The following is a 13938-nucleotide window of genomic DNA, read 5'->3' on the forward strand; positions in this document are numbered from 1 at the left end:
TCTTTTTAATGGTAGCCAACTTGATTGCATACAAAATTCCTTTCATAAATTCATCCTTTAAAAACCTTTCGCGACCTGCACAGACCTTTGATGACACACTTAATAGTTTAGTTTTATCCTATACTTCCTCTTTTTTAAAAAATAGTCACTTTACTTTAGGACAAAAATTGATTTTTTTTCTTACTATTTTGAAAAGTTATTCTCTTCTCTTTTTAAAACTTTCTTACCAATAATGCATCTTTATACTTATAACTTTCTTCACATCTCTCTTCTACTTACCGGTTTCTTTCAACCCTGTTAATATTTCCTTTCCAAATTCATATTTAAAACAATCCTTAAATAACCTTTTTTCTCAATAAAGAGCATAGTTTTATGCCTGTCATAATTTTTCTCATCAAATACACATTTTACTTTTTTGTACATTTTGTATACAAAATTATATACATTAATTAAAAATTTAACTCTTAGTAACTTTATTTCTAATGAAAACCTAGAAAGCAAGAAATTTGGAACTGTCTGTTACATATCAATATTTCGTAGATGAGAACCATTTTGTAATTTTAGAAATCTGTTTTCCCTTAACATGATTTTTTACATATATTAATAGACCCAAATATATTTAATCTTTCTATAGAACTTAAGAAGCTAAGAACAAGCTTATATTTGTGTTCAGAAATTTATGTTTCAGTATTTTATCTTATTTGAAAATAACCCAGACATTTCATAAATATCTATTACTTGATTTAACATAACTTTAAGATTTAAAATTACCAACAAGATTTTTGAAACTATGAAGTTTATTTATAAGTGTTTATGTCATTTAAATTTACCTTATTTATTTTTTAATAATTATATCCAGATTCCTTATGAAAACTGATATATTAAACAAAGCCAGTTATTATTTCAAGCTATTTCTTTGTTAACCATTTTTATGGCCTATGAATATCAGGCATTCGTCTTCCAAGTTAGTACCTTGCAGATTAATTACCTGGGTATCTTGCCCAAAAACTGAGGATCCGTAACACCTTTGTTACGGATCCGTAACACCTTTGTTACGGATCCTCATAGCCAAGGATAGTTATCTCAAAACATTTATGTAATCCTCCATATTTTTCCTTTAAAAATCCTTGTCTTCCTTTACCTTTCTGAATATGCACATAGCTTATGATTGTATTCCCATTGCATTGCCCATTCCTGAATACACACCACTTGCTTTTAGAGACTCTCCGTCTTTGTGTGTTGTATAGGTTGGCATAACTGGATTCAGAAGTGGGACCTGAAGCAAGATCACCTTCAGTGGGTATCTGCGATTCTTGAGACTGGTGTTCAGTACTCACTTGAGCCCTCTGAACTCTGGTCTAAGGACTCACCAGGAGTCGCAGACTGGTGAGTCGTCTCTCAGGCAAAGCCTCCATTTTTGTAGAAGCTCTTTGACTTTACTTGAGATCTGATTCCAGTAAGGCCATCTTAAATAAAGAACCTCATATTCCTCCCAGGATGATAAGAGACTTTTTGGCATTTCTGACAAGCCTTTTCTGGTACAAAGACATTCATCTCTCTGGTGAGTATACTCTTCTGGTTTCTATAGAACTTACATTCTGTGAGGCATGTCTTTTCGTGAATTCACTTTTGGTTAATTCTGCTTGCCTGATTTAAGGTTTTGTTTCATCTGCACACCTGGCTTAAAATTTGTGGGCAATCTGATTTTGGTCTCATTTTGGTTTGGTTATGCACATATATAAATAATTTAGATCTTTTACTTTTTTCCCCCCTTGCTTGTTTCTGAACATCTTCCAAGAGCAAAAATTAACATTCTAAATGGTAAGCATGAGACAGCAAATTAAAAGTCATTCAGGCAGTTGCCACCATCTAAAACAAACTCCTGACATTACCTGGCAGGATTTACAGGACTTTCTTTGCTCTTGAGAGAGTAAAAGTAAATCAAATCTAATTCAGTTTGCATTTTATAAGGGTAAATATTATCAGTATTTGCTTTATGATTTTTGGGTTTTCTGCCTTCTTTAGAAAGGCCTTATCCACTTAAAAAATTAAGAAAATAAATCGCCTCATACTTTCTTCCAGAACATTGATATTTCTGTTTTAATATTTGATATACCCAGAGGTCTCAACACCGTTATTTACCCTGGACTTTATCCCTTAACTCCTGAGCTCATTGTGGTCCACAAGAATACAGATCCCAAAGCTTTCTCCTCATTGTGTGGCCTCCCCAATTTACCCTTTTGTTACTCATGTCCTCTTTATTTATCTCTCCTAAAAAACTCTAAACACTCAATTAAGTGTTCTGACCCACCTCCGGAAAGGTCTCTCTTTTGTCATTGCTGGCTCTATCTCTTAAATTTCCTCCTAGGAAATAACTACCTTTTATATCAGATGAGCTGTAGAGTTAGAGATACACGCCAGGGAAACAGTGAGGGCCCCAGTAGGTAAAGGATGGGGCCATGAACCCAGATAAGAGAGAGGGAGAAGGTGATGGAAAAGATCACCAGGTCATCTGAGGAGTTAATGAATACATATCTCCTTTTCAGGCCAGGAGTTCTAAACAAGAGATCAAAGGTAGAGTCCCCTTGGGACAGAAGGGTGGGGCCCAGAGAGCCGTGGGGAGAAGACATAGTGTCCTCTGGAATCTGGGTAACAAGCTCTGAGGGGCCAGAGCTAAAAGGACACTCTTTCCTCCTCTGAGACACTTAGGGTGGGGGGCACAAGGTCTTGGACTCTGGGGTTTCTCAGGCTGGAGTTTCGAAGGAGTTGCATAAGAAAGAAGAAGCCTGAGGCAGTGGGGCCTGTTGCAGAGCTGGGCGGCATCCCCAAGGCTGAGTCCTTCCTGGCTCTGCAGGTGGAGACACAGGTGAACATCAGGACACCACAGGGGAGTCTCAGCCCGGGGAGGGCAGGAGAAGGGGAAAATCACACCCGACTGAGCCCCGCCCCCCAGCTTTTACCCTCTGTAGGGGCCCACCCTGTGCTGGGCACTTTGTGAGAGATGCAATTCCATCCCACAACTCACTCTGCCCTGCAGGATCACCAAGGTTCAGACACCTGGGTTCAGATCCTGGCTCTGGCCAAGAGGAGTTAAAACTCTGTGTGCCTCAGTTTCCTTCTATATTAAGTGCAGACAATAATCCAGGCAGGGAGGCTCACGGTGCTCTCTCCAGTGTCAGCTCCAGAGGAAGCTGAGGGAGAACTCCTCACCCAGCGCAGCCTGTGGGTTCTGTAGAGAGGCTCACTGCGCTGCCTTGCACACAGGCCACCCCCATCCACTCTCAGGGCTTCTCGTGCTCATGGGCCAGTCTCGGGGTGTGTGGGGATGCTCAGTGCCTGTGTCCAGGAATCCTCTGTCCTGGAAATCAGCCTGGGGCTCCTCCAGCTCCTGTCAAGGTGTTTGTCTCCAGTGAGTCCGATCTCACCCGAGGGTCTCGCTGTTCTTCCCTGGATGGGCTCAGTCCAGCAAAACCAGCCTGCGCTGTTCCGCCATGTGGGAGTGTGGGAGGAAGGAAGCCCCGTGGCCGTCCAAGATCCGGGTTCCTCTCTCCTTGACACGCCCTCTGAGAAGTGAGGAGAGGAGTCAAGGCATTCGTACACGCTAGGGGCCTGGAACCGTGCCCGACCCTTGGAAGATGCCCAGTAATTGCCAGCTGCCTGAAGTCACCAGGCTTGTGTCTACCAAGACCCTGGCCTGGGAATCTCTCACCAGGAGCTGGAATCCTCGCTGCTCTGGCTCCATAGCCCGTTTGTGTGGGCACTTAGGGTGGTGACACCAGCTGCCAAGCGCCACCCGAGGGCTCCTGGGTGTGACTGGGAAGGACTGGTTCTCTCCACCCCAGTGAGGGGTCCTTGTTTCAGGATAAAGAGAGTTAGACCCCCTCATTCTCACTACATCTGCTTCTGTTTCATGTAACACACACAGTCACAGACACACACCGACTCAGAGACACACAATCACAGAAACACACACACAGACGCACTCACAGCCGCAGACACATCTTCAGTCTAGATAGAAACACCTAGACACATAGACACATCTAGACTCAGACACACACTCACACAAACAGAGAAACATCGCACACACAGCCTCACCCACAACCACCTACAAGCACACAGGAACACCTAGGGACCCTGACACACATAGACTCAGACACACAGACACACAGACTTAGACTCATATTGACTCAGGGACACACAGACACACAAACGCACAGACACACACATACATATCCACAGCCATATGCAGACACACACAAAGACAGAAATACCTAGACACACAGACACAAACACACACACTCACAGACACTGACACACAGACACACATGGTCACACACACAGAGACACATGCACACAGACATACGCACACAGACACACACACACAGACATACCCACGCAACCACACACATACACACAGACAGATGCACACACAGAGAGACGCACATACACAGACACACAGACACACACAGAGACCCACACATAGACACAAACAGACATACCCACACAGAGACACACACACGCAGAGACACACCCACGCAGCCACACACACACACAGACACACACAAACACACACACGGTGGAGCCCCTCTCACTCTGGGCCACATGGACGCCACCAAAGGCTGCACATATGGCTTCCCCGACCCCTGGGTTAGGGCCTGGCGGGGAGGGAAGGTGTGGCAGTGGCCCCGCCGACGCCTCTGACAGCCTGCTTTGCACTCACAGGGTGGGGGCGTTCTCTCCTCATGCTGCCTGTGAGAACAGGAGGCTCAGCAATGTGGCTTCTCTGGGTCCCACAGTGCCACAGCGTTCTCCTAGCACTCATGCCCAGGCCCGGCTCTCTCCGGGTGACCCAAACTTGGCGGCCACTCCTGGTAGCCCCTTGCTCTCCCATAAGCTCCCAGGCCCCAGGCCCTTAAACTGAGGATTCAGCCCCCTCCGTCCTGGCCCAGCACGTGCCTGCCCAGCCAGGTGCTCCATGAACACAGTTGAGGGGGACCTGGAGTCCACACACGGCCTCAGCGCACAAAGGGAGACTCAGAAACAACAGGGGAGGGGTTTGCAATCACACGCAGGCAGGGGGCAGGTCAGCCTTTCTTTAATGTCATCCAGGGAGGAGGCCAGGGATGGAGGGGAGGGGCTGAGGAGTGACAGGCAGTTATTTTTGGGTGGGATTCACCACTTTTCCAATGAAGAGCAGAAAGTTGGTGATGTCATCCTTGATGATGACCAGGAAGGGCCGGTTGAACATGATTGTCTGATACTTAGACCAGGCCTTCTCTTCCAAATGGAGGGTTCCAGTGGCTTCGGTCCCTTTCTCATCAACTGTCAGCACAGCCACATGCACAGCCTGGAGCGGAGAGGAGCAGAGATACATTCCGAGGCTGAGCTTTGCCCCAGCCCAGGCCTGGAGCAACGCCCATGTGGACAGCCGTATCCTGGGAGGTGAGGCACTCACTCCAGCCTTTCTCCACTCGGGTGGCCCTGACCCTCCACGTCCTCTCCCTCCCTGTCACACAGGCCTTGCTCCCTATCAAGGCTCTGGGTGATGGGGCTGGCTCCCCGCTGTCCACCTTCCCTACAAGTGCCTCTCCCCTGCTCAGGGTGCACCCCCAACTCCCCGCTGCACGTCTGCTTCCAGGGCTCTCTCCTTTCTAGTACCCCGCTTTAAGCTCCTTGGGGACGTGGACTCTAACGGTGACCTTCACGGTGCCCAGACCCCGAAATAACGCAGCCATTCACGGAACTGCAGTTGCTCTTTGGTCACCTTTAGTTTTCCTAAATTAGTGTCATCTTTTGCTCAAATCACTCATTGGTTCAGGCTTGGTGATGCACCAAAAACTCCAAATCTCACAGATGAGAGGGGCCAAAAAGGCTTTCAAAATGACTGAGCCTAAGCTTTTTTGTATCAATACGGATAAATTAAGGCCCAGAACTAGAAGGTCCTGGGCAAAGGATCAGTGACACAATAGCGGGCGAGGCCCTGAAAGTGCCAGCTGCACAGGACGCACCTCCCCAGCTCCGCCGTCGGGCCGTGGCCCGTCTCAGTGAATCTCGGGCATCCTCAGGGCTCAGCCTGGGTCTTCATTTGTGTCTCTTAGCCCCTTCCTCAGCCTCAGGATGGAGCTGTGACTGCCGCACAATCTGCCAGCTGACACCAGGGGACCACACGGTCTTCTGGGTGACCTCACCTTGGACAGCTTCAGGGGTGCCTCCTGACTGGCTCCAGAGAGGTCGGCCTCGTCGCTGAAGATCTTGATGATGCCCAGATTCCTGAGGACTCTCTTGAGTTCATAGGTTCCAGAAACGGACAGTTTGGGGAAATGTAGACTGACAGACCTGCCATGCAGGAAAGAGAATCAAGGCATGGAGCAACATTTCTCCTGTTCTTCTGGAACCCACCACAGTACCAGGGCTTTCTTTCCTGACTGTTTCTACCACTTAGTGCCGTGTCCTCACCCATATCAAGATCAGAAGTCAGAGGGAGAGGATCAGAGAAAATAACTATTGAATACTATGCGTAGTACCTGGGTGACGAAATAATCTACACAACAAACCCCCAGGGTTTACCTATATAACAAACCTGCACATGGACCCCTGAACCTAAAAGAAAACTTTAAAAAAATAAAATAAAGCAATCGGAAGTTGACCTTGGTTTGTTTTTCTTTGAGCTCCTCTATACCCAGAATCAAAGAATGTTAATACCAAACTAATCATCTTGTTAAGGCAGTTTGAAATGCCACCTCCGTTGAGAAGCCCTCCAGGCAGATTCTAGGTGTCCTGGAAGCGTGTCTCATCCTGTAGTGTTGGGTCACCTGGCCCCCAGCCTGGAACATCCCCAGGGCCTCACACCCAGGGGAACATGGGGCTGGCAGCAGTACCCAGTGACATCCATTCAAGGTATGATAGAAGACTGACCACACCAGGCTGAGTGTTCCCCTCTTGTTTTCCATGGGGAGACAGAGCCGCCCCGGGCAGGGTCTGGTGTGAGCGGGTAGCCTGGCTCTGGGCTCTGATCCGTTACCCTCTCAGCCTCCTTGTTCTTTCTCAACCCCTGAAGCAGGGACCTCAGGAGGCGTTTGCATGGGACAGAGAAATTCCAGCCTCCATACTTACTATGAACCTGAGACCTTTCGTATTTTCATCTTGGTTTTACAGTGTAAAAATAAAAATAAACCAGATCAAGGGGACATGGGCATAATTACGAATGCACAGATACACTAATGTGTGGCTTATGCTCAAGTATCATTTACTACAGGGCACCCAATCTAACAGCACCGATAAAGTGACAGAGAAACTCAAGCCTTCTGCTAACGTGCCCTGGCTGTTCCAATTCCGACCCTTGCTTTTCTGGGCCTAGCCACACAGGCTCTTCCCCCATCCCCACAGGGACAGTCTACCCTTGAACTCCACACTCCCCTGCTGCCTTTGCCAGGAAGCCCATCTGTTCCTTCTTGGTTCTGCCAGAATGTGTGGTGGTGCTGCTGTCCCTGCCCTGGGCACTGGATATTGGGAAGGGAGAGCGTCCACGCTGGAGTGACAAGACCTTTACCTCCTCATGGACCATGGATGGCGCTACCTGAACTCAGTGGTGGCCTCTGTCGGCTGCAGTAGCTGTGACCCAGGGATGTGGGGTCCACCCTCCCCAGCCCTCTGGCCAGTCCTGATGGGCCTCACTCCTGACATGGCTCAAAGGTCTGAGCTCAGCCCCTGCACTGGAAATCACCTTATGTCAAAGGCTCTCTGGATATTTTCAAGGTGGCTGTAGGTCAGTTTCTCTTCCAAGTGCCACATCTTCTTTGGGTCGGGCAGGATGAAGAAGGCAGTGGCGTTCCCCACATAGTGCTGTGCCAGCACCCAGCTGGATAACTCCTTGTCCCGGTGGATCTCAAATCTGCCCAGGTGGTTTATCATAGGCACTTTGATGATGGTCTTATCATCCACATGGAAGCCCTCTATCGTAATGCGCTCAGCCTTGAATTTATCTTTCCATTTGCCTGGGAAGAAAAAGGAAGGTGGGCATCACCCAGGTATGCGATAAAAGGGTGGAAGTGTGTGAATGAAAGGAACCCTGAGCCCCTTTGACGAGACACTTCCCTCTGCTTCACCTTCATTCTCTGTAAAATGGGATTCAAATGAAACTATCCGGCTGCTGGAGAGCTTTTGTGAGAATCACCTGAAGATAAAGAAGAATCCAGAGTTTCTAAGCAGCATTTACATTTGACTCTGTTTATCCTATAGTGGCTTGGGAATGGTTAATGAAAGTTAATGAGGAAAACCGGAACTCCTTATGCCTTGCCACCTCTGACTGGAGGCTTCCTGTCTCATGCAGAGGGCTGGCTCCCTCGAGATACGAGGACACATTCTGCTTAGTACTCCTGAGGCCTTTCCCTGGAGCGGCAGGGGAAACGCAGGTGCCTAGGCAGCCTCCCCTCTGCCATACCAAGACAGCTTCACCATCGAGGCATGCCCAGTGGGCAGGCGCCTCAGGGACCCCTGATCCCAGCTTTCTCATTGGACAGAAGGAGGAGACTGGGGCTGGAGAGGGACGGGGGCCTGCCCTAAGCCACAGCAGAGCCAGGACCTCAGTTGTGCTGACTGCAGCCTGGCTGCTCTCCACTGCCCTCCTTTGCCTCAAGAGCAAGGGAGCCTCAGAGTGGAGGAAGCAGCCCCTGGCCCTGCCTCCCACCTCCCCTCCCCTGTGCTGTTTTCCTGGAACAGTGGGAGCTGGCTTAGAATGCCCTGGGGCCCCCAGGACCCGGACATTTTAACCCTTCAGGGGTAGGAAGGCAGCCTGAGATACAGAAGAGTCTATCACCTGCTGTATGCCACACACTGTCCCCACGGTCTTTGTCACTTGTTTAATCCTTAAAACAACCTGACAGCAAGGATGCTATTTTGTCCATGCTAAGATGGGAAATTAGCACCTCAGAGAGGTAGAATGCATTGTCCTTTATCAAAAGCTAGTAAGTGGTAGAGGCAGGGTTTGAACCCCAATATTTTAGACCACAAAGCTGACGCTGCTTCTGGGATACTAGAGCCGTCTAAAGTATGTTTCCATGGAACTATCCCTTTATGCATGTGCTACAAAACATTTTTCTGGCTTTAGCATGTGGGAAGCATTTCATATTCTGTCCCCTACCTGTTAGGGATTTCCAATGAGTATTAGGACAATAAAGGCTCTGACAAGGTCTGTAGGGAAGATGATGGTTTGGCTGTCTTGAACTCATCATTCTTCAATCTTATTTGATCATGGAAAGTATTTTACTGTTCGTGTTTGGAAAATTGCAGAATCCATGTTAAATGCCCTGCCCTGCCATATCTCATAGTACGTTGTCTAGGAAAGCTTAAGAACTAGTAGTTTGAGAATATGTTTGGATTATTTCAGTGGAACGGGCTTGGGCAGGTGGTGCCACCTTACCGTGAAAGGAAATGTAATCCACCAGGGCAAGACTTGTGTTTTTTTTCAGATGTTTGACCAAATCCACTATTTTTCTTCCAGTTCTCTTCTCCACATAGTTGTTGATCTGCTCCTTGGCCTCCTCGGTGTCCCTGAAGTTGATGGAGGAGGCTTCTGAGTGGTACAGTTTCTTGATATCCTCCAAAAACGTGTCCACTAGCTTCACACTCTTGTTGACAAACAGGCTACTGCCGGTGGTCAGCTGGAGCCGGGTGTCTGGCCTAGCTTGGAGAACTTGCTGGAAGCATTCGTGGATCTTGGCCTTAGGCGTCTCCGTGAGATTGAAATTCAGGCCTTCCAAGATCTCCGTGCGAGTGTCAGCCTTAGTTCCCAGGGAGAGCATTACAAAGGCCATAGCCACGCTCATTGGGGCGACTAAGATATTGCTGGTTTGTGATAGATCAGCCAGCTCTTTGTACAAATCAAAGGCGAGGTCGATGATATTATAGGAGATCTTCCGGCAAGCAGGGTCCTCCCAGTCCCCTTGATCATGGTGGGATGTATTCGTCTTCTGGGCAGCATCTTCCTGGGGATCCTCAGCCAGGGAGCTGGGGACCAGGTAGCACAGGCCTGCCAGCACGAGGACACCCCATGAGACAGAGAATGGCATTGTCCTGCAAGACAGAGACAGAAGGCCAGGCCCCAAGTCAGGGCACAGGATGACTCCCAGTGACGAGGGACTGACATCGTGTGAATGCAACCATGAATTATTAAACATCCACCATGCGCCCAGCCCGTTGCAAGCACTTTCCTACATCATCATCATTGAAAGAATCAGAAAGATAGCAAGCATGTACAAGGTGCTTAGCATATGCCAAGAACTGTTCTAAGCACACACGTGTGTTAACTCATTGCTTTCTTGTAACAATCCTGTGAGGTGGTAATGCTACTATCCCCTTTTACAGATGAGGAAACCAAAGCCCAGAGAGGTTAGGCTCATGCCCAAGGTCAGCAAACAGGAAAAGCCAGCATCCCTCAGCTTGGCCAGCTGGGTCTTGAGTCCTTGCTCTCTGCAGCTCCACTTAACTCTGTAATGACCTTGAGGTGCAAGTGCCACAGCCCCATTTTGTTTTATTTCATATTATTTCATTTTTTGGAGGCAGAGTCTAGCTCTGTCACCCAGGCTGGAGTGCAGTGGCATGACCTCGGCTCACTGAAACCTCCGCCTCCCAAGTTCAAGCGTTTCTCCTGCCTCGGTCTCCCGAGTAGCGGGGATTATAGGTGTGCACACCATGCCAGGCTAATTTTTTGTATTTTAATGGAGACAGGGTTTCGTCATGTTGCCCAGGCTGGTCTCAAACTCCTGAACTCAAGTGATCCTCCCTACTTGGCCTCCCAAAATGCTGGGATTAGAGGCATGAGTCACGGCGTCCAGCCCCCATTTTAGAAAAGAGGAAACGGGGGCACAGGAAGCATAAGGAACTTGCCCAGGGTTACTAAGGAAGTGGGTTAAGTCAGGATCAGCAATGACTTCCACACACCACAACAGTCCTTGGAGATCTCCATTGACCTCCCTTATTTAATGGACAAAGAAGCTCTGTCCCCAGAGGGACAGGATACTGTGCCGTGACACACAGCCAGAGCTCAGAGGCGCTGTGTAAATCCAGCCTGCCTGATTTCTGTCTAGGCTGTCCCCAGATTCCACACACTTCATGCCTCTCCCTCTCCTCCCAACTGCGATAGCCTTCACCTTACAGGACCCTGGAGCCTGGTTTGATAATTGTCTGCGCCCTGTGGCATTCCTGGCCTGGGGAATGCTGCTGATTAAAGCACAGGACAGCCCTGTTTCTAGAGGCAATCGCAGACTTTGCCTTTCGTCTAAAGGTATGTCTTGTAATTTCTTTTTTTTTTTTCTTTTTTTTTGAGACGGAGTCTCGCTGTGTCGCCCAGGCTGGAGTGCAGTGGCCGGATCTCAGCTCACTGCAAGCTCTGCCTCCCGGGTTTTTACGCCATTCTCCTGCCTCAGCCTCCCGAGTAGCCGGGACTACAGGCGCCTGCCACCTCGCCCGGCTAGTTTTTTGTATTTTTTAGTAGAGACGGGGTTTCACCGTGTTAGCCAGGATGGTCTCGAACTCCTGACCTCGTGATCCGCCCGTCTCGGCCTCCCAAAGTGCTGGGATTACAGGCTTGAGCCACCGCGCCCGGCGTGTCTTGTAATTTCTATTTTCATAGGATGGGAAAGGTGAACTCAGAGGGGTTCAGTAACTTGTTCATTTTTGTAGGATGGGAAAGGTGAACTCAGAGCGGTTCAGTAACTTGTTCAAGGCCACACAGCTGGTCAGGCAGAACTGGGAGCCAACAGGCCACCAACTGCTGGCCAAGTGCTCTGCGTAGAGCTGTAATACTGCCTCCTCAGAGGCTGGGACCTTGGATACTGCTCTTGGCCAGACCCGGAGGATGTCAGGGCTCCTGATCCTGGCCGTGTGGACATACTGGGCTGGGCAGTGCTATGCTGTGGGGGACTCTGCCATGCATCCTAGGATGTTTGACAACATTCTAAATAAAACCACAGTCATGTAGTCACCCTCAACTCACAGGGATGATGACAAACCATCCCCTGGCCTTGCTAATTGCCCCCTGTGGAGCTCCCCTGGGGTGGGGGCTCAGATCACCCTGGCTGTCTTGAAGGTCTCCTCTTGCCTGATTGGACAGAAGCTTCTCTCCTTTCAGACCGGACTTAAGTCAAGTGAGGCCCAGCTGAATCTGCCTGGGCCCAGGCCGTGTGGGATGTCCATTCCTCCGGGATGGGGGCCCTGTTTAGTGTCCCCAGGATTGCATTGTGCCTGCTGTCCCAGGTCTCAGGAACCTACAGCCACTCTCCTCACTGACATGATGGAGCTCTGACATCTATAAGGCTCCTCCTGGACCCAGGCTTAACGACAGCCCCCAGGGAGAGTCAGGGGCTGTGCCCACAGAGGAACCTGTGCCCCAGCCCCTGCAGCCTGGCCTGGACTTGCCCTACTATGGGTCGGGGGTCCCTGCCACAAACATGGGCTGAGGAACCTGCTGTCAGCTCAGGGGAGACTAGGGTATTGCTGGTTCCAGCCCTGGGCCTAACAGCAATACAGGACCCGGAGAGGTTGTTCTCTCCAGAAAAACATGAGTATGTGGGAGAGGAAGTGGTGACAACAGGCCTGGCTTCTCATCCAGGCTCCGTCACTCACCAACGATATGACCTCGGAAAAAGAATTCCAACTCTCCATCTTCCTTTTGAAATGGGAATATTGGGAGAATGAAGTGGAATCAATGTAAATATGAAGCTGGACAACGGGAAGGGGCCTCAGACGGGGAGGAGAGGGCTGGGTTTCGAACCCGCAAAGCCTTCAGGACCTGTGAGGGCCCCAGCAGGTAGAGGAGGGGACCATGAACCAGGTAGGAGAGAGGGAAGAGGGGACTGAAACGGTCCTCAGGCCATCAGAGAAGTTAATGAATTCACCTCACCCTTTCGGGCCAGAAGTTCTAACCAAGCGCTCAATGGCAGAGGCCCCTGGGGGCAGGAAGGTGGGGTCCAGAGAGCAGTGGGGAGAGGACACGGTGTCCTCTGGAATCTGGGTAACAAGCTCTGAAGGGCCAGAGCTAAAAGGGCACCCCTCCTCCTCTGAGACCCTTAGGGAGTGGCCGTGGGGTCCACCAGGGTCTCGGACTCTGGCTCAGGCTGGAGGTTCGAAGGAGTAGGGTAAGAAAAAGAGAGCCTGGCTGGGCACGTTGGCTTATGCCTGTAATCTCAGCACTTTGGGAGGCCAAGGCGGGTGGATCAGCTGAGGTCAGGAGTTCAAGACCAGCCTGACCAACATGGTGAAACCCGGTCTCTATTAAATTAAAAAAAAAAATTAGCTGGGCTTGGTGGCGCACGCCTGTAATGCCAGCTACCTGGGAGGCTGAGGCAGGAAAATCACTGGAGCCCGGGAGGTAGAGGCTATAGTGAGCCAAGATTGTGCCATTGCACTCCAGCCTGGACAACAGAGGGAAACTCCGTCTCAAAAAAAAAAAAAAAAAAAAAGGAAAAGAAAAAAGGAAAAAGGAGCCTGATGCAGAGGGGCCTGTTGGAGAGCAAGGGGGCATCCCTAAGGCTGAATCCTTTCCGCCTCTACAGTTGGAGACACAGGTGAACACCAGGACTCCACAGCCTGGGGAGGGCAGGAGAAGGGGAAAATCACACCCAACTGAGTCCCCCAGCTCTTACCCTCGGTAGGTGCCCACCCTGTGCTGGGCACTTTGTAAAAGATGCAATTCCATCCCCCAACTCATTCTGCCCCTCAGGATCACCAAGGTTCAGATGCCTGGGTTCAAATCCTCACTCCGGCCAAGAGGAGTTAAAACTCTGTGTGCCTCAGTTTCCTCCTGTGTGAAGTGCAGACAATAGTCCAGGCAGGGAGGCTCACGGTGCTCTCTCCAGTGTCAGCTCCAGAGGAGGCTGAGGGAGAACTCCTCACCCAGTGCAGCCTGTGGGTTCTGTAGAGAGGCTCGCTGCGCTGCCTTGC

The 13938-nt window shown here is 49.8% G+C and overlaps 1 protein-coding gene and 1 long non-coding RNA gene across 2 annotated transcripts; one reads left to right on the top strand and one right to left on the bottom strand.

Moving 5' to 3' along the window:
- The first annotated feature begins 1247 nt into the window (after positions 1-1247).
- LOC135971682 (uncharacterized) lies at positions 1248-6638 on the top strand. Its single transcript, XR_010587937.2, has 4 exons — positions 1248-1386; positions 1497-1561; positions 5291-5442; positions 6099-6638. It is a non-coding gene; the product is annotated as an uncharacterized lncRNA (long non-coding RNA).
- On the bottom strand, positions 5074-10071 carry LOC102136648 (alpha-1-antitrypsin-related protein). The gene is made up of 4 exons (XM_005562113.5): positions 9419-10071; positions 7724-7994; positions 6189-6336; positions 5074-5347 (listed from the first exon to the last, which is right to left on the bottom strand). The coding sequence occupies exons 1-4, from the start codon at positions 10065-10067 to the stop codon at positions 5156-5158; spliced, it is 1260 nt and encodes a 419-aa protein (XP_005562170.2). The 5' UTR covers positions 10068-10071; the 3' UTR covers positions 5074-5155.
- Positions 10072-13938: the final 3867 nt, after the last annotated feature.

The sequence above is a fragment of the Macaca fascicularis genome, chromosome 7 (assembly GCF_037993035.2).
Source record: "Macaca fascicularis isolate 582-1 chromosome 7, T2T-MFA8v1.1".
NCBI classification, from domain to species: Eukaryota; Metazoa; Chordata; class Mammalia; order Primates; family Cercopithecidae; genus Macaca; species Macaca fascicularis.

What these genes read in the sequence shown, in the direction of transcription:
- LOC102136648 (XM_005562113.5), bottom strand. Translation starts at nt 10,067, where the DNA reads ATGCCATTCTCTGTCTCATGGGGTGTCCTCGTGCTGGCAGGCCTGTGC. An exon ending in GGATTACATTTCCTTTCACG is followed by an intron (nt 7,995 to 9,418) that starts GTAAGGTGGCAC and finishes TTTTCTTCCCAG; the next exon opens with GCAAATGGAAAGATAAATTC. An exon ending in CACCCCTGAAGCTGTCCAAG is followed by an intron (nt 5,348 to 6,188) that starts GTGAGGTCACCC and finishes TCTCCGCTCCAG; the next exon opens with GCTGTGCATGTGGCTGTGCT.